The 19575-nt window shown below is 38.3% G+C and overlaps 1 protein-coding gene and 1 pseudogene across 1 annotated transcript in view; both read right to left on the bottom strand.

The window, feature by feature from the left end:
• Positions 1–19575, bottom strand: part of SPMIP7 (sperm microtubule inner protein 7) — a 68542-nt gene that overhangs the window by 31148 nt on the left and 17819 nt on the right. The window contains exons 3-4 of the mRNA XM_045788534.2: positions 7304–7380; positions 1607–1745 (exon numbers count right to left, since the gene is read on the bottom strand). Coding sequence (XP_045644490.2) covers positions 1607–1745; positions 7304–7380 — 216 coding nt within the window. The remainder of the gene's footprint in view (positions 1–1606; positions 1746–7303; positions 7381–19575) is intronic.
• LOC123786274 (2-hydroxyacyl-CoA lyase 1 pseudogene) lies at positions 8748–9666 on the bottom strand (annotated as a pseudogene).

Below are 19575 nucleotides of genomic sequence, written 5' to 3'. Positions count from 1 at the left end.
GGCACATTTTCTGTCCTCCAACTGAGTTAGTTTCTATGTGCAAATCCTATGCAGAGACTTCATATTATAACCACGTTTTTCTTCTCTTGCTGTCATTTTGCTCTGTAAAAGCTGATGAAGTTTTTCAAGATAATGTGGACTTCTTACCCTGTGGTTCTGAACCTCTTAGGAGTCTGTGTTTAGCACCGTATTTATATGTAATTATTTTCCTCTTTATTGCTATGTGTTTTACACAGGAAAGAGCTTCGTTATGAGAGGTGGTCCCTGGGCTTATCAGACTTCTAAGGGATGAGGAACAGAGCAAAAGGATGAGAGAGTCAATGCAGGTAGGAGGTGCTTCACAAGCAAAGAGCCAGGGATGGGCTGGCAAAAGTGGGGTCCAACATAAGACCCAAAGGATTCACAGGCCTTAGCCTGGAAAAAATGGAACGCTAAAGGGAGTGGAACACTGTATGTTTGGAGGGTGGGGCTGGAGGGGCAAGAGGAACACAAAGAGGAGGAGTAATGGGCAAATAACAGAACTGGGGACATGTCCTGTCAAAGCACATGGATTTCACTTTCTAAAAAGCGATGGGTTTTAATCAGTGGAGTTATATGAAGCGATTCACACTTTAGGAAAAGTACCCTAGCTGTGGTGTGGATACAGTAATTCATGTGCTGAATTCTTGATGTTCAGAAATGAAAACATACGGGCGCCTGGGGGGCTCAGTCGGTTAATCATCTGACTCTTGATTTGGGCTCTGGTCATGATCTCAGGGTCGTGAGATCAAGCCCCACACGTTGGGCTCTGTGCTTAGCGTAGAGCCTGCTTAAGATTCTCTCTATCTCCCTCTGCCCCTCCCCGCCCTCTCTCTCAAAATAAAATAAAATAAAATAAAATTAAATTAAATTAAATATAAATATAGGGGCGCCTGGGTGGCACAGCAGTTGAGCGTCTGCCTTCGGCTCAGGGCGTGATCCCAGCGTTGTGGGATCGAGCCCCACATCAGGCTCCTCCGCTATGAGCCTGCTTCTTCCTCTCCCACTCCCCCTGCTTGTGTTCCCTCTCTCGCTGGCTGTCTCTATCTGTGTTAAATAAATAAATAAAATCTTTAAAAAAATATATATATAAATAAAAAACGAAAACAGACATCTCTGGAGACATCTATGTTTTGCTTTGCTAGATAATAAGAGCTCTATGATTCATGGGTTTTCCCATTCTGTCTCAGAGTGCAGAGGTGAGGTTCACTTTTAAGAACTGTTCTCAACCCAGGTTCTCTGATAGAATCATAACTATTTCTCCATCCCTTTGTTCTCCTTGTGTAGTTTTAAAATAAACACAGTCATTGCAAATGACTTTTGACATAGAGGTAGTCTTTAAATGAAATTTTAAAAAGTCCAATACAGGTAACATCGAAGTATTTGAGGTCATTGATGATTTTTATGATTCTGGCACTTTCAATTCCATAAATGTATATATTTACATGTTCTTTTCATATTTTTTACAATAAAATGAGTATTCAAGTTTTGGGCTTCAGTTTAGCAATAAATGCATTGTTGCAAAAATGCAACTTTATATACAGGAAAAGGCATTATGTGCACGTAACTGAGGTCCCTAATCACTGACCTGGGTTACTGCTGGGGCCCCTTCATATCTTTTCAGTGTGAAACACTGTGAAATGAGGTCAGCAGCTTTTTCCACTGTTGTTTCTTCTGGATCGAGTTTTGGTGGTAGCATCTTGTCCCAAGGAACAACTTCATAAGCTCTGTGAAATTATTAAATAAGGACATTTTATGAACAATGCATGTTCAAATGGTATGAGTATCATACACTGTGGCAGGCAAAATTCTAAGGTGTCCTCCAGGACTCCTGCCCCCTGGTGTACATACCATATATAACCACCTCCCCTCTGGTGTGGGCAGAGCGAATGAGTATAACAAGATACCACCCCTGTGATACTTTGTATGGCAACTTTATATCGCCAAGGGATTGTGCCTATATAATCAAGGTCCCTAATCAGTTGAATTTGAGTTAATCAAAAGGTGGATTCTCCTAAGTAGGTCTGACCCAAACAGGTGAACCCTAAAAACAGACAAACACACCATAGACACTCTTCAGCTAGCCTTAAAGAAACACCTCATGAGGGGCGCCTGGGTGGTTCGGTCGGTTAAGTGTCCAACTCTTGATTTAGGCACAGGTCATGATCCCAGGGTCCTGGGATCGAGTCCCACGTTGGTCTCAGTGCTCAGTGGAGAGTTTGCTTCTCTCTTTCCCTCTGCCCCTCCCCCCTGTTCATGCTCTCTGTCTTTTTCTCAAATAAATAAGTAAAACCTTAGAAAGAAGAAAGAAAGAAAGAAAGAAAGAAAGAAAGAAAGAAAGAAAGAGGAAAGGAAAGGAAAGGAAAGGAAAGGAAAGGAAAGGAAAGGAAAAGAAAAGAAAAGAAAAAGAAACACCTCAGGAGCCCAGCAGTGGAATGAACCGAATTCTACCAACAATTAGATTGTTCCTGGAGGACAAGGACCCAGCACTCTGATTCCAGCCTGAGAAACTCTGAGGATGAACCCAGTTGGGGCATGCCTGGACTTCTGACTGCAGTCATGTGGTTTAAAGCTGATAAACTGTGGTCATCTGTTGCATGGCAGTAGAAAACCAATGCATTGAATTATATGCATCTTACAGTCCACACAAAAAATGTATTTGACCTTAGCAGCAGAGCAGAAAGACCATTCATTAACTTACAAATAAACAAACTCTGGCTTAGAGAATGAAATTTGTTTGCTTAAGGTCACTCAGCTACTGATGGTCGAAGTCAGGATGCAAATGCAGATTCTCTGCCCCTGAAGAGTGAGCCACATTCCCACTGCCCCACACCACTTATCCTGATCATCGAAGTCTGGAGCGTGGTAGCAGGAGTCCAGCCATCTTAACAAAGGCAAGTACTATATACATAGGATTTGGATCTAAAGGTACTGTCTTGGATTTCAAGTTTTGAAAGTTCTGTTGTTTTGGACAGTCACACATGACAGATGCAGCTAGACTCCAATTTGATCCTGAAGGATAACCAAAGAGCCCTCATTCCGGTGGCCGCACCCTGACAGGATAGGTGGCCAGCCCCGGTGCCCAGCATCCTGCCCCTCCCCCTCCCAGGCTTGGTGCAAAAGCTGAATGCTCCACGCCACTCCGTCGGCCAGGCTTCCCCCTCCAAACAATCCCACTCCTCTCAGTTTGCAAACAAATAATTACCAGCGACCCTCATTCTCTCAACAAATATCTATCTAGCAATTACTATATTTCAAGCACTGTGCTAGGGGCTTGGGATAAAAGCCTGGATAACAAACAACAAAAAAATTACATTTACCACATAGGAATTATGTGAGGATTCATTAAATTAATATTTGTGGACTTAAAAGAGCACACTGATGGCTCCACAGTGTGTTCACTGTTGTGTATATGTTTTCACGTCACTCATTTTGAAATTATTGTGTCCTAAAGAAAAGCTAAATCTTATGAAATATTTTTAACTGTAGCAAAAGCTTAAATGATGTATTTTTCTTTCTTTTTTTTTTTTTTTAAGATTTTAGTTACTTATTTGTCACAGAGAGAGAGCACAAGCTGGAGGAGCGGCACAGGGAGAAGCAGGCTCGCCGATGAGCAGAGAGCCCGATGCTATACTTGATCCTAGGACCCTGGGATTATGACCTGAGATGCAGGCAGATGCTTAACCAACTGAGCCACCGAGAGGTACTGAAAATGGTGCATTTTTCAGACCTAATACCTGAATGGCATTGTCGTAAGAAACTCACCTGAGTTGAATTAAATCTTGCAAGGTGCATCTCTGTTTGAGCCTCTGATGCACTTGATGAATATTTAATGGAATTTTCCATGAAGGTTACACAAATTGTTTTTTACCCTAAGAAAACTTTTATATGATATGATTTAAATGAGACTATCGAATAGTATGATTTCATATGTTGTTTTGTCAAAAATCCCTATCTTCTGAGCAAAGCATCACGAATTTAACCAAATCATTAACTGTTTCCAAGATGACCACCGGAATTTTTTCTGAGACACACCAAGATAAAAATACAATAGGGAATGAAATCAAAAGCCAGAGAGGAAATTAGAGTCCATTTGTTAAAATCATTCATTTTTAAGATGAGAAAGGTGAGAACTGGGGGTCTCACCACCTGCCCCTAGACTGCAGATGCTTTCTATAGAGTTCTTTTCTCAACTTGCTCTAAGATTCTGAAACCCAGCTCCATACCATGTATTTCTTCCTTCCTTCCTTTTTTTTTTTAATGTAAATTAAGTTTGTTTTGCTTTTTAAGTAGGGCTCTTGAAGCATTGCAGCTTGGTAAATAGTGTAAATTAGTACAGTCTTTTGTTTTTTCATGAGTTGCTAAGAAGATGCAGCCTATTCTAACGGTATAAATATTATCACCACTTCACTTGGAGTTAATGAAGGCTCACACAGGAGCAAAATGCTTCCTAAGGAAAACAAGAAGCTGTTGCCAACACACCAACCAAAAGAACTGTGTAAAAATGATTGTCGCTATACTTTTGCAGTCGTTTTACAATGGCGAGGTAAGGCACACGATCTTGCAACAAACTTGCCATCCAGATTTGTAATGCCTGTGGTCTACACAGAGGGTTCCATCCAAGGGGCATGAACTTCAGACAACGGAGCACCATAACTCTAATAATGCACTTTGTTGACTGGTTATCTTTTCTTCTGAAATATGGGTTAGAACAAAAATAATCCCTCATTAAAAATTGCACCGTTTACAGAAAAAAACTGTGATTTTGCCTTAGAATCTACAAGCATATGTTGAAATGGAATTTGCCCCCCCCCCCCCCGTCTCAGCCACAAAATGGGCAAGAAGTACAATTCTCTAGAACGCCTTCATTTTCGGGGTGCCTGGGTGGCTCTCCATTAAGCGTCTGTCTTCGGCTCCAGTCATGATCCCAGGGCCCTGTGATGGAGCCCCTGTGTTGAGCTCCCTGCTCAGTGGGGAGTCTGCTTCTCTGTCTCCCTCTGCCCCTCCCCACTGCTCCTGCTCTCTCTCTCCAATAAATAAATAACATCTTTTAAAAAATGCCTTTATTTTCAACTTCCTGCCAACTGAGTACAGATGATTAAAAGCAAAGCTTACAGAATAGCAGAATATTTCAGAGAACATTTCTTATACACAAAACACATAAGAGAATGAGCCTCTAGGTGACATTTTCGTTAACAAATTGGCCTCATTTGGGTCCACAAGCATCCCGATGCTGATTTCTTCTGCTAAGGAGACTTGCAGAGGAAAAGAGGTGGGGGGAGAGAAAGCATGACTTCTGATTTTAATCATACATTTCACATACATTCTTTATATATTTATAAACCTTCTGGGAAAATATCTACTCTTAAGTATATTTCATGAAACTGGTGGTGGGTGTGCCATCAATATAAAAAACCGTGAAGCTGAAATGTGAGGCACATCTGCTGGGTTCAGCATACGGGAGGGAAGGACATTGGGGGGAATGAAGTGCTTTGTGGTGCCCGCACATATTGTCACTTCCTTGTGCTCACGGTAGCCAGCCCTCAGCCCCCACTTCTCCACTCTGTTGCTTAACTGACTTTAAAGCCCATTTGGGCAACGGCAATCATCTCTTCCCTGGGCTCATCGTCCTTGACCATTTGCAGTTTCACTCCCTCTTCCCCGAACACCCTTAGCGTGCCTGCAAATTCATGTTTGTTGCTAAACCGTGATCTCCACACTTTCTTCTCTAGCTCAGACCCCTCTTCCAAACCCCAGACCCATACACCCTGTAGCCACACTTGATGTAGCCACTTGGATGTGTAATGAACATCTTTATACTCAGCAGGTCTAAAATGGACTTCTGACTTTTCCCTCCAAACTCTCTCCCATGCTTTCACCGTGTCAAAGTAATGACAACCTCAGGCCATCCAGCTGCTTAGCCCGAAGCCTTGGATTGTTCTTGACTCCTACTTCCTTAAGACTCATTACCTCCAATTTGGAAATTATGTTGGCTCTGCTTTCAAAATATATCCAGAAGCCAATCGTGGCTGACACCTTCCTTCCAGCCTCCAGCAAACCATCCTTACCTGACCTCTATTGATGCCAGCGGTACCCTCCCAGCTGGCCTCCCCCTCTGCTTCATCTAGTTGGCTGGGAACACAGAGGCCACCATGTTGCTTTCTGCAAGCCTGATCTTGCCACTTGTCTACCAGACCTTCACTTCCCTCAGAGAAGAAGCTCTGGTGTTTACAGTTGCTTAATGTGCCCCTGGACATCTGGTTCCAGACACTCCCTGATTTTTCCCATCTTCTCTTCCTAATTCCCCTCTTGTACTCTGCTCTAGACACCCTGGCCCCTTGGTCGTCCCTGACCCTATGCACACTTCTGACATAGGTCTTCTGCATAGCTCTGCATTCCCTCTGCCTGGAAAATGGTCGCTCCAGAGATCCACAAGTCACTCCTGTATGACTTCCAAGCTTCTCTCAAATCCCATCACTGGAGGAGCCTGCCCCCCCAAGACTTCCTTTACTACTGAAGCCCCCTACCCTTACACAGGATGCTCCTGGTGCTCTCATCGCATTCTACCTTTTCTCTTTTATATTTCCAAAGGCTCATCTCCTTCTAAGATACGAGCTATTTACGTGTTGTGCTTATCGTCCATCTCCCTTTAGAATGAGAGCTCTTTGAGAACGGAGATCTTTGTCTGCCTTATTCCCTGATGAACCTTATAGCCTAGGGCACAGACACGCAGCGAGAGCTGAATATGGTTTTTGACTGAGTAAATGAACTCCTTCAGGCTTTCTCTGTCTTTGTTTTCTGCAATCTATACTCTTATCTCCTCCTCTCTCTGATCATTTCCTTTCTGCTTTGGTTTTATTCTTCTATTAAACATAGATTTCTTTTTAAGGCTCTCCCTTGACCTCTTTATTTTAGCCATCAATGTGAGTGAGTAAATAACTGTGTCTGATGTTCTCTTAATGTCTCGCTGAAGCCAGGATACTGTGGACACAAAGGGGATGTGTCATAAAAGATGACATAGAAATACTTTCTTATTTTTTTAGTTTTTATTATTTTTTAAAAGATTTATTTATTTATGTGGGGGGAGGGGCAGAGGGAGAAAAGGGAGAAGGAGAATCTCAAGCAGACTCCCTGCTGAGTGGGGGAGCTACGCACTGAGCTCAATCTCAGGACCCTGAGATCATGACCTGAGCCGAAATCAAGTTGGGGGCTTAACCGACTGAGCCACCCCGGCGCCCCTACAAGTACATTTTTAAATCAAAGTTCTACTGGAAAAAATGCTTACTTTTGAGTCGAGGACTTGTAAAATGAGTCCTTTGCACTGTATTTCCTGTTTGGTAGTAAAAGCGGTTCTCCATCCTCCTAGAAGGTGTAAATAATACGTTAAAGGAGATCAGATAGACATGGGAAGAGCTCATGCTTTCTATGCACGTGGTTTCTTGTTTTCTCTGTCCCTGCTTTTCTCCTGTCATAGCACTCTGTGGGGGGACCAGGTTTAAGCCTCCTCCACTTTCCTCAGTTGTCTTGGAAACTTACATTCCCTGTATAATCTCCCAGTGATTAAGTTAAAATTGACAAAATGCATATTCAAGTTAACGGAAAATCAATTCTTTAGGAAGGCTCTTGAATTTTAAATGTTGGCAAATGATGTTTTCAGCACCATAGAATTCAAACATCTTAAACCGTCTTGTCTGTCTTGTCTTCTAGAGATAGGACATTAGCTCTGCAATATTTCCCCCTTTCTTTCATCTTATTTCATTAAAATGACTTTATTATTATTATAACCATTGTCGTTACTATCTTTAAGGACTATTTATTTAATTTTCCACAATATTTTATCAGTGGATCTTTGCCTCTTTGCCTACTTTTGCTTCTTGTATCCTTTTTTTTTTCTTTTTTTTACCCTGTATTCCTGGTTCCATTCTCTTTGGCCGAAGTTCTATTTTCAGTAATTTTTTCAAGGATATGAACTTCTTCTAGCTTGGTTTTTTAACTAACTCATCCTCATCTTTCAATACTGTTCCGGATGAATTCAGAATTCTAGTTTAATGGTTATGTTTATTTAGTAACATAAATATATCTCATTGACCTCTGGCTTGTTATCATTGCTTTGGAAGAAAACGGAGGATGATTGTCAGCAGGTATCCTGTGTGCCCCCCCCCCAACCCCATCCTCTGGTAATATTTAGGATATTTGTCTTGGTTTTCCTACAAAGGACATTTGTTTAGGAGAAGATCTATTTTTTCATCTGGCTTAAGACGTGTTATGTTTCTCTAATCTGAGAACGCATAACTTTCACTAATTTGGACAATTCTTCATTTTTCTTTCATTATTGTCAGTGCATTCACTTTATTCTCTTAATGAAGTTCCCTTGGACAAATACTAGACTTTCTTGTTCTGTCCACCAAGCATCCTAACTTTTGCATCTCTTCATCCTTAACTTCCATTCTGACACTATGCACTTTCCAGTTCACCACACTTCCTCCTTCCCATTTCTAGTCTCTGTTTAAACTTGGTTGTTATATATGTTTTAATTTCATCAAGACTACATCTAGTGAAATCACATGATGGTTCTGTTAGGAGGATGAATTATATACTTATTTCATTTTGAAGTGTTTTTCATTCTTGTATTGGTACAATAATTTTGACATTTTAGTAATTTTGATGTGGAAAATGAAATTCTGCCTTACAAGAAAGAGAAAACTCCTCAAGACCACTCCCTGGCATCTTTATTTACATACCAGAGCGGTCAGCCAGTGAAAATCCTGGGCCTTCTTTGTGGCTCATGGTCCAGTCATGATATTGATAAGAGAGGGTTTAGTTGTGTGTCTGCCAAGCTCTGCCTCAGTGAATTTTGGAATTCTTCTGGTTTTGCACAAGCTACTCTTGGTCTCCAAATGCAGTCATAACCTGCTCCTGCTGTGAGTTTGGCAGAAGACAGACTGGAGGGACCACTGCAGTAGCATCTCCATATTTCAACATCTCGTTCCAAATTCCATCGTTCATCATCACCAAAAGTACGACTGGCAGGTTCCGGCAGATAGTTCCCACTTCCACGCCAGAAAATCCAAATGCACTGTCTCCTTCCACACAGATGACCCACCGCCCCGAGTTTCTGTCTTTAGCTGCTATAGAGGCTGCACTGGCAAATCCCAAGCCAACTCCCATTGTTCCAGAAGTACCAGCGTCAAGCCCGTGACGAGGAAGTTCATGTGAGCACAGTGCGTCCAGTATCCATACGATTTGCTCCTTCTCTTACCGCAAAACTGTCTCTGGGTAGCTGTTCTTGAACATGGTCGAATGCTGTGCAATAATTCATAGGCGGGGATTTGGGGGAAGCTGATTGCTGGGCTATTTTGGCCCTTCAGAGATGATCTCCAAGATGGAGGAGGCACCCTCCAATACTTGTATACCAGAGTATACCAGAGAAGAGACGCAAGTTCCTTCCATCTTGAACTACCATGATTCCTCCCATGCAGCTTCCCCTTCGTTCTTCCTCTCAGAGTTTTCCACCACTTACTCTCTGGAGGACACTGCCATGCTGTTTTATCAAATTGTCCTAGAAGCTGTTTAGGGATGCATTTATGTCTCCTAGCAAGTCACAGCAGGCCTTACATTATTCCCCAATTCTGCACAGATATCAGTCATATGATTTCACTCATATGTGGAATTTAAGAAACAAAACAAACAAGCAAATGGGAAAACAAAAGAGACACAAACCAAGAAACAGACTCTTAACTATAGAGAACACACTGATGGTTATCAGTAGGATGAATTGTATTGAATGACTTTTCAAAATATTTTCACTCCCGGGATAAACCTCACTTGATCATAATATACCGGTCCTTCTTATAAATTACTGGTTTTGATTTACTAATGCTTTGTAATAATTTTTGTGTCTCTGTACAAGAAGAGTGTAATTTCTGTAATTTCTTCTTCTCCTTCTCCTTCTCCTTCTCCTTCTTCTTCTCCTTCTTGGTAATGTCTGTGTCTGGTTCAGGAATATTAGGTTAAGTTGGACTTCTAAAACTAGTCAGAAAGTGTTCCTTCTTCTATTTTCTGAAATAACTTATATTAGATTGATGTAATTTCTTCTAAGAATGTTTGACAAAATTCAGCAGTGAAATCATCTGATCCGAGTTTTCGGTTTGGGAAGATTTTTGACCAGAAAAATTAAATTTCTTTAATAAATAGGGGGCATTCATGTATTCTATTTCATTTAGTATCAATTCTAGTAAGTTGTACTTTTAAAGGAATTTGTTCATTTAATTTAAGGTACTAAATGAACTTGCATACGGTAGTTTATAATAGTTTCTTATTTGGCTTTTAGGATCAGAAGTAATAAACTCCTTAATTTTCTATATTGGTTATATGTGTTCTCTCTCTCTTTCTTGATCATACTAATAAAATATATATCACTTTCATTGATCTTTTTAAAGAAACAGCTTTGGCTTTAAGTTTTCTCTCTTGCGTATCTTTCTTCTTTTTCATTGATTTTGACTCTTGTTAATCCTCTTCCTTCGTTTTGTTTTACCAGTCTTCTAGTTTCTTAATCATTAAACTTTAATTTTTAGAACTTCCTTTTTCCCTAATATAAGCATAAAAGGCTATTTTTTTTCTTTTCAGCAGACTTTTAGCTGCATCATAAGAGATTTGATAGGTTATATTTTCATCATTGTTCAAGTTTTAACATTTTCTAATTTTTCTTATGATTTCTTCTTTGGCCCATGGATTATTTAGAAGTATGTTTTTTAATTTACAAGTATTTAATGTTTTTCTAAACAGATCATGGTAACTTATTTTTAACTTAACTCTGTGGAGGTTTAAGAACACAAGTAGAATTATTTCAATACATTTAAATATATGAAGACTTGTTTTATGCTCCAGCATGATTATGGTGAATGTGTCATGTGCACTTTCTGTCCATTTACTTTCAGGCTATTTGCATCTTCATTTTGAAAGTGTATATCTTGTAAATCACAAATGTGTCTTGCTGTTTATCCATTCTGATAATCTCCACTTTCTGTTGAAATGTTTATTATATTACCATTTAATGTAAGAACTGATATATTAGGATTAGAAGTACCATTTTATTATAGTTGTCTGTTTGCCCCTATGTTTCTGCTCCTCTGTTCCCCTTTTCAGCCTTCTTTATTTAAATGAGTGGGGTTTTTTTAGAATTCCAATTATGTTATTAATTGGCTCTTGAATGATACCTCGTTATATTACATTTCAGTGTTGCTTTAGAGATTACATTAGATGTCTTTAACTTTCCACAGTTCACTTGGAGTTAACATTGTACCACTTCACGTAAAATGTACAAACATTACAACCACAAGTCCATTTGCCACACCTCATCATTCCTTATTCTATAGTTGTCACATGGGCTATATCTACATTCATAATATGCTTCAGAGAACAATGTTAAAAGAGTTATATGTACTTTAAAGAAGTTAAAAGGAAAAAATAATCTTAAATACCCAAGTTTTCTTGAAGTGAATATCCATTGGCAATTTTCTTACTTTGTTTTTCTTTTCTTGCAAATTTCTTTATATAGCCTTTTAATATATTCAACATAATCAGGCCCCCAGATATATCCATGTCCTAAACCCTGGAAACTGCATATGTTAGCTTATACGGAAAAGGGTAATTCAGGTGCAAATGGATTTAAAGATGCTAATCAAGTGACTTTAACATAGGAAAACTGTCCTAGACATTCAGATGGGCACGACATAATCCTAGGGTTCCTAAAAGTAGAAGACCGAAGCAGAAAAGTAGGTCAGAGTGATTCTATTTGTTGAGGGAAGAAGTCAACCTGACATTGCTGGCTTTGAAGATGAAGACAAAGCCCATGAGCCAAAGGATGCAGGTGGCAAGAAAATGGATTCTACTCGAGAGCCTCTAGAAGAAATGCCACCTTGCCAACACCTTGATTTTAACTCAGTGAGACCATTTTTGACTCTGACCTCCAGAAGAATAAGATGATAAATTTGTACTAAGTCACTAAATCTATGTTAATTTCTTCTTTTTATTATTTTTTAAAAGATTTTCATTTATTTATTTATTTATTTATTTATTTATTTATTTATTTATTTATCAGAGAGAGAGAGAGAGCACAAGCAGGGGGAGTGGCAGAGGGAGAAGCAGACTCCTTGCTGAGCAGAGAGCCCCATGCGGGACTTGATCCCAGGACCCTGGGACCATGACCTGAGCTGAAGGCAGATGCTTAACTGACTGAGCCACCCAGGCATCCAAATTTATGTTAATTTCTTATAACAGCAGTAGAAGGCCAATATAGCCTTCATCTTTGAAGGTTTGAGTTTCTACACGTAGTATTCTGGCGTGACGTGTTTTTTCCATCAGACTGTAACTATGTCGTTCCCCTGCTCCTCTGTCTTCTCGTCCGATGAGAAGCCTGTGAAATTTCAACTTACCTTTCTCCTGCTGCTCTCAAAATTTTCTTCGTATCTTTTGCATCTGAATATCTGATGCCCAGGCTTTTTGAAAATATTTTATTCATTTGGAATTCAATAAGCCTCTAGAAAACTGTAAATGTATGTCTTTCACCAAATCTAGGGAAGTTTCAGTAATTATTTCTTCAAGTATTATTTTCTACTGCATTTTACTTCCCCTCTTATTGGACTATAATTAGTGTATTTAACACTTTCATATTGTTCCACGGGTCCCTGAGACTCTGTTCATTTATTTTTTATTCTTTTTTATCATCCTCTCCAAGTTCTACTTTTAAATCCTTGATACTTTCCTTGTCATATCTTTTCTGCTATTAAGTCCATATCATTTCTATTTTAAGATTTTGAAATTTTAGTTCTAAAATTTCCCTTTGGCTCTTTTTTACGCATTCTATTTCTTTGATGAAATATCCTGTCTTGTGATTATGAATATATTCTCCATTATGTCACTGATCACGGTTGCAACAGCTGTATTAAAATCCCTGTCTGGGGGCGCCTGGGTGGCACAGCGGTTAAGCGCCTGCCTTCGGCTCAGGGTGTGATCCCGGCGTTATGGGATCGAGCCCCACATCAGGCTCCTCTGCTGTGAGCCTGCTTCTTCCTCTCCCACTCCCCCTGCTTGTGTTCCCTCTCTCGCTGGCTATCTCTGTTAAATAAATAAATAAAATCTTTAATAAAAAAAAATCCCTGTCTGATAATTCTAGCATCTAGCACGTTCCCATGTGAGCTTATCCCTTTTCCATGGTCTTTGTATGTTGAGTAATTTTGGATTGTATGTTGAACATTTTATGTTGAGGAGACCCTGGATTCTGCATTATTCCTGAGTGTGTTTTGGATAATAGTCAGATCTTTGATCAGTACCTTGTTTGCCTTTGACAGAACTGCTTAGAGTCTGTTTTGAGGAAAGACGGTGCAGGGATCAGCCAAAGAGTTGGGCTGATTTCATACGTGGAACTATGGCTCCCTCCCCAGCTGCCTCCCGTTTTAGATTCTTTCCTTTAATTCTTGGGGGCTTCAGCGGGGAGGCGGGTGGGGGAATGGGATAGGCCGGTGATGGGTATTAAGGAGGGCACATATTGCATGGTGCACTGGGTGTTATATGCAAACAATGAATCATGGAACATTACATCAAAAACTAAGGATGTACTGTATGGTGACTAACATAACATAAAAAATTATTATTAAAAATTTAAAAAAATTTTAAAATTTAAAAAATTAAAAAAATTAAAAAATAATAATTCTTGGGGGGTGCTCCATTCTTTCATCTCTTTAGGGCAAAAAGACAGAGATTTCTATTGAAATTTTAACCACTCCAGTTTCCTGAATGTTTCCAACCTTCAGGCCACAAGGGGAAAATCACCCCAAGTTCATCCTCTAAGTTTCAACTCCGAAATTTGCCTGATTTTGTTCAATCACCAGAGGTCTCAAGCCAATAGATTTTATTTCGTCAGAGAGTGGGGTTGTTACTGCTGGGAGGGTTAGTCTGTTAGGAGCTTATCCTGCCACAGAGGAAACGAAATATTTAATAATTTTTTTAAGATAAATGCTTGATTTTAAGGACTCTGATTTGTTTATTTTCCATATCTGCCCGTTCTTTTCCTTAAGTCCTGTTCTTTCCTTAGAAATTCCATTTCTTGTAAATTAATATATATTCAGATGGTTCTATTATCTGAGGCTCCTTGGGCGAGATGTCCACCTTCTGTCGTGCCTCCTGATACCCTCTCACAAGTGACCTTTTTCACCTTCAGAGTATAATTTTGACTGTGGTTTCATCTAGGGATAGCTATTTTCTGTGCAATGCTGCATGTCGATGCCACTTTGTGGAAATGTTCCTGCAGAGCATTACTTATTGTTTCTGGGTACAAAATCTTTTCTTCTTTTTTTTTTAATTTTAGGATGTGGTATTCCCACACTACGTGTGTACTAAGAAATCGTGCTCTGTGTATCCATGTGGTACAGACCAAATTTTCCATTTCCTCATGGATAATATATTGTATTTTCCAGTTTGTTGTCTTGCTCAGGTGGCCAGCTTCCCTCCTGTGTGTAAAGATTTATTCAAATTCCTACTCATTGCTGAGGTAGCCCTTTGTGGTACCTGAATTTATACAGAAAACTCAATTCCAAATATCCACCACGAGATTTCAGACTCCCTTTCTTATGTAGGTATTGAAATCCAAGCCCATGTATTCTGGCTTCAGCCAAATTCAGCTTCATTCCCCATTTCTACAGTAAAAGAAGCCCATTTTCTTTTGGACCCATGACCTTAAAGATAATTCTTTTACAATTTCTTTGCAGCTAGTGCAATATTGAGTTTGGCTAACATCATTTAAAGTGTTGTGTGCATTTTCTGGAACAAGTCCTTAAAGGGGGAGGATGTCCCTCTTTGTTTTTGTTTCTATCCTTCTATCCTGATGCCAACAGACTGAGTCTAGGAAAATATCATAGACTAGAATTGCAGGCTAGTCCAGGACCTGTGGATTGTTATGTAAAAGAGAAATAAACTTCCCTAGAGTCCCAACCACAGCATATTTGGGTCTCTGTTACTCAAAATTATCCCCATGAAAAATGTAATTTAAGTTGCACATTCATTTTTAGAACTGAACTTTCTCTTCCTTTCTAGAAACTGGACCTTCCTCTCTCTCCTCTTGCTTTTGAGCTGAGCTAAGTATTAATTTTAAAATATGTGTAACATTTTGATGTTTCTGTAGCATTTCAATATATTTGAGGTGATAGGGAGGATTTGTGGAAAAAGCTCATTCTTTAACAATTCTGGAAGGAAGCTTCTTTTTTTTTTTTTTAAGATTATTTATTTATTTATTTGACAGAGATAGAGACAGCCAGTGAGAGAGGGAACACAAGCAGGGGGAGTGGGAGAGGAAGAAGCAGGCTCATAGAGGAGGAGCCTGACGTGGGGCTCGAACCCGGAATGCCGGGATCACGCCCTGAGCTGAAGGCAGACGCTTTAACCGCTGTGCCACCCAGGCGCCCCTGGAAGGAAGCTTCTTAATCCTAAATTCTAGAAGTGTGTCATTTACATACAGGAAAAGGTATAGATTTTTATTGTACAATTTGATAAATCAGTTTGACTTAAATTAGAAATTCATATAACCAATATCTCAGTCAAAATACAGAATATTTTTGTCATCTCCCCAAATACTTCATTTCTGCTTTCAATCAATCTTCACTCCCCACAGGCAGCCACTATTCTATTTTTTATTACTAAAACTTAGTTTTGCCTGCTCCTGACCTTCATGTAATTGGAATCAGGAGGTATGTATTTTTTGAGAATGGCTTTTTTTTTCTTTTTTAGAAAATATTTATTTATTTATTGGGAGGGGAGAGGCAGAGGGAGAGGGACAGAGAAAATCTCAAGCAGACTGCAGTCTCAGTGCAGGGTCTGTTGCCGGGCTTGATCTCATGAGCCTGAGATCATGACCTGAGCTGAAACCAAGAGTCGGACGCTTAACTGACTGAGCCACCCAGGTGCCCCTTAATATTCACTTTTACTATTTGTTGAGGTTCTCCCATGTTCCAGTTTACTCTTTTTTTTGAATACTGTTCTGTTCTATGATCTGTTAATCCGTTTTCCTTTCCATTGATTTTTGTGTACATATTAATTAAGCTGCTACAAGCGTTCCTGTACAAGTCTTTTTGTGGACATATACTTTGATTTTATTGGGTAAATACTTAAAAATAGAATTACTGGGTCATGGTATAGATGTGTCACTTTATAAGATACACTAAAAGTAGGAGAAGTCCAGTTGCTCTCTGTCCTCACCAACATACGATGTCAAGCATCTTCTTCATTTCTCTGAAAAAAAATATTTCAAATTATATACACATTAAAAAAGACTGAGGCAAAGAATTGTTTATTTGCTCTCTTTTTACATCATACTAGCTCCTTGATGGTTTTCAAGCATCTTAATTTTAGACATTCTGATGGGTATTCAGTAGTATTTCATTTTGGTTTTTATTTACACTTTCCTCACAACTAAAAATGTTGAACATCTTTTCATGTGCCTATTGGACATTTATATATCTTCTTTTGTGAAACATTTATTTCAGTCTTGAGGGATTTTAAAAATCTTTTTGCTATCCAGCTGGGGGATTTCTTTATATATCTTAATTCATAGACCTTTGACAGATATTGCAAGCATTTTCTTCCAGTGTGTGGCTCACATTTTTATTTTCTTAACAGTGGTCCGAAGAGCAAAAGACTTTAATGTTAACAGAATGAGTTTTTTTCTAAACATACTGATTTTGACATCCTCTCTAAGAAATTTTTGCCAACCAGATATTTTATCTTGTATTTTGTTTCAGAAGCTTCTTTGTGCTAGCTTTTCAGTTTAGGTCGATGACCAGCACAAAGTAATTTTTGTGATGGTACGAGAAAGGGATAAAGACCCTCTTCCAATGGATTCCAGCTGTTGAGAGACTATTTGCTGAAAATACTGTGTGTGCACCTTGAACCGTCTTGTTACTTTTGTGTAAAACCAGTCTATTTGTGGACTCTCAATTCTGTTCAGCTGATTTCTCTCTTATTACACCAAAACAATACTGTCTTCGTGCAGCATTACTGTGGGTCTTCAAATCAGGTGGAATAAGTTTCCTACTGCATTATTTTTTTTCAAGATGTAAATTAACGTAAATTTCAGAGACAAAAGCAACTTTGTACAAAAAAAAAACAACACAGAAAAATTGTGTTAGGGAAAGCACAGCAACTATTTGGAGCTTAATTTGAATATTGATATCTTAAAAAATACTGAGTTTTCCACTCCATGAAAATGATGTGTATCTGAATTTATTTAGATCTTCTTTTATTTGTCTCGGTATTTTGAGATTGTTTTTAGTGCAGAGCTTTGAACGTCTTTTATAAAATTTTTCCCTAATATTATTGTTTTGAAAATGCTATTGTAGTGGTATTTTTATCATCGTATTTTCCAATTTCTAGTCACTAGAAAAAATTGTTCTTTTGTATTTTGGCCTTTAATCATTGACTGAGATGCTATGTTAATAATAATTATTATTTATATATAATAATAATAATATAAATAACAAGAACTAATTAGTATATATTAATATATTTTAAAATTCTGTTAATACAATAAATCACACTTACTGATTTCTGAATGGTAAGCCAATCTTGCAACCATGGGATAATCCTTATTTCATCATGATGTATTATCTATTTTATATATTGCCAAATTGAACTTAGTAAAATTTCCTAAGGATTGTTTTGTTTGTTTGTAGGCATACTAGACTGTAATTTTCTGTTGTAATATAGTATGTATATTTTGGTGGCAGAGCTCTATTGTCCTCAAATGTATTACTTGGATATGATGATATAATTTCTCCCTTAAATATTTGATCTTTTTCCTTACTATATAACTACCTCGGTCTAGAGTTTTCTCTGTAGAAAGTGTTACGATAATCAACGCAACTGTTTCCACAGATATTAGGTCTATTGAGGTTTTCTCCTTGTGTCAGTTTTGGTAAATTGTGTTTTTAAGCAATTTGTTCCTTTTATCTAGGTTGTCAAGTTTATTGGCATAAAGTTGTTTATAATACCACTTTTTGACAAAACATAAATTGTACTGTGGTATAGTATACTTGCAGTGAATGTAATCCATTAACAGGTACAGTTTGATGAGATTTTGCAGTTGTGCACAACCATGAAACGACCGTAACAGACAAGATGCAGAGCATTTGCATTTTGCTGAATGATTTCTCATGCCCCTTTGCCCTCCACATCTCCCTCTCCCCAGGCCAGGGCACCAGGTGATCCATGTTTTGTCAACCTGTATTGGTTTGCATTTTTAGAATTTCATTTAAGTAGAATTAATGGTATGTAATAGTTTGTTTCTGACTGCTTTCATTCAGTATAATGATATTGAGTCATTCATCTTGTTGCATGTATCATTAGTTTGGTCTTCTGGTTTGCTAACTACCGTTCCATTGTATGGATTGCAACAATCCATTCATTCTTTCACATGCACATAAACACTTAGTTGGTTTCCATGTTTAGACTGTTATGAATAAAGCTGCTTTCAACACGTATGTCCACGTTTTTGCATGGACATATATTTAAATTTGTCTTGGGTGAGTCTCCAGCAGTGGAATGGCTGTTGATGGCTTGCACAAATAATGTCGATCGTCCGGACAGTGTTCATGAGTTTCCAAACCAGTTGTACCATTTTGCATTCCCAACAGCTGTCTGTGTGAGTCCCACTGTTCTGCATCCTTGCCATACTTGGAATTTTCAGTTGTTTTAATTTTAGTCATTGTAAGGATATGTTGTACTTTAAATTATATTTACTGGTAACTCGGCATGTTAAGTATCTTTTCATTGTTTATTTGCACTTCTTCTATTTTTGTGTGTGGGTGAAGTGTCCAGATTTTTTAGCCATCTTTCATTTGGTTTGTTCATCCTGTTATTATTAATTTTAAGATAATTGTATATGTTCGAGATACAGGATTGTGGATACTTTTCCCATTCTGTTTCATTTTCTTAATGATGTCTTTTAAAAATCCAACTATTTCAAAAAGTTTTATAATCTTAATTTTATGTTGAGGTCTATTATCCATTTCAAGTTAATTTTTTTGGTATATGGTAATATAATACAACTTTCTTGTATATGGTAATGTAATACAGCTTGACTTTTTTCCCAGAATGATATCCAGTTGTTTCAGTAATTTGTTGAAAGACTTTTCTTTCTGTGTTGAAATGTTTTGGCACATTTTTAAAAAATCAATAGCGATGTAGGTAGATGGCTCTGTTTCTGGACTCTGCTTTCCATTGCTCCATTTGTCAATCACTTTGCCCATTGGTACTGATTATTGTAACTTTATAGTAAGACTGAAAATCAGGTAGCACAAATCCTCTAACTTTATTCTTTTTATTCAAAATTGTTTTAGCCATTTTAGGTTTTTCATTTCATAGAGATTTTATAATCAGCTTGTAAATTTCCACAAAACACCTTCTTAGGATTTTGATAGGGTTTGCACTGAATCTACAGATCAATTAGAGAAGTGTTAATATATCAACAAGTCTTCCAGCCCATGAACCTAGTTTATTTTCCACTTATTT

This window comes from Ursus americanus, chromosome 3 (genome assembly GCF_024610735.1).
Source record: "Ursus americanus isolate L20-20 chromosome 3, mUrsAme1.1.p, whole genome shotgun sequence".
Classification (NCBI taxonomy): domain Eukaryota; kingdom Metazoa; phylum Chordata; class Mammalia; order Carnivora; family Ursidae; genus Ursus; species Ursus americanus.
This window is presented reverse-complemented; position numbering and strand designations above follow the sequence as displayed.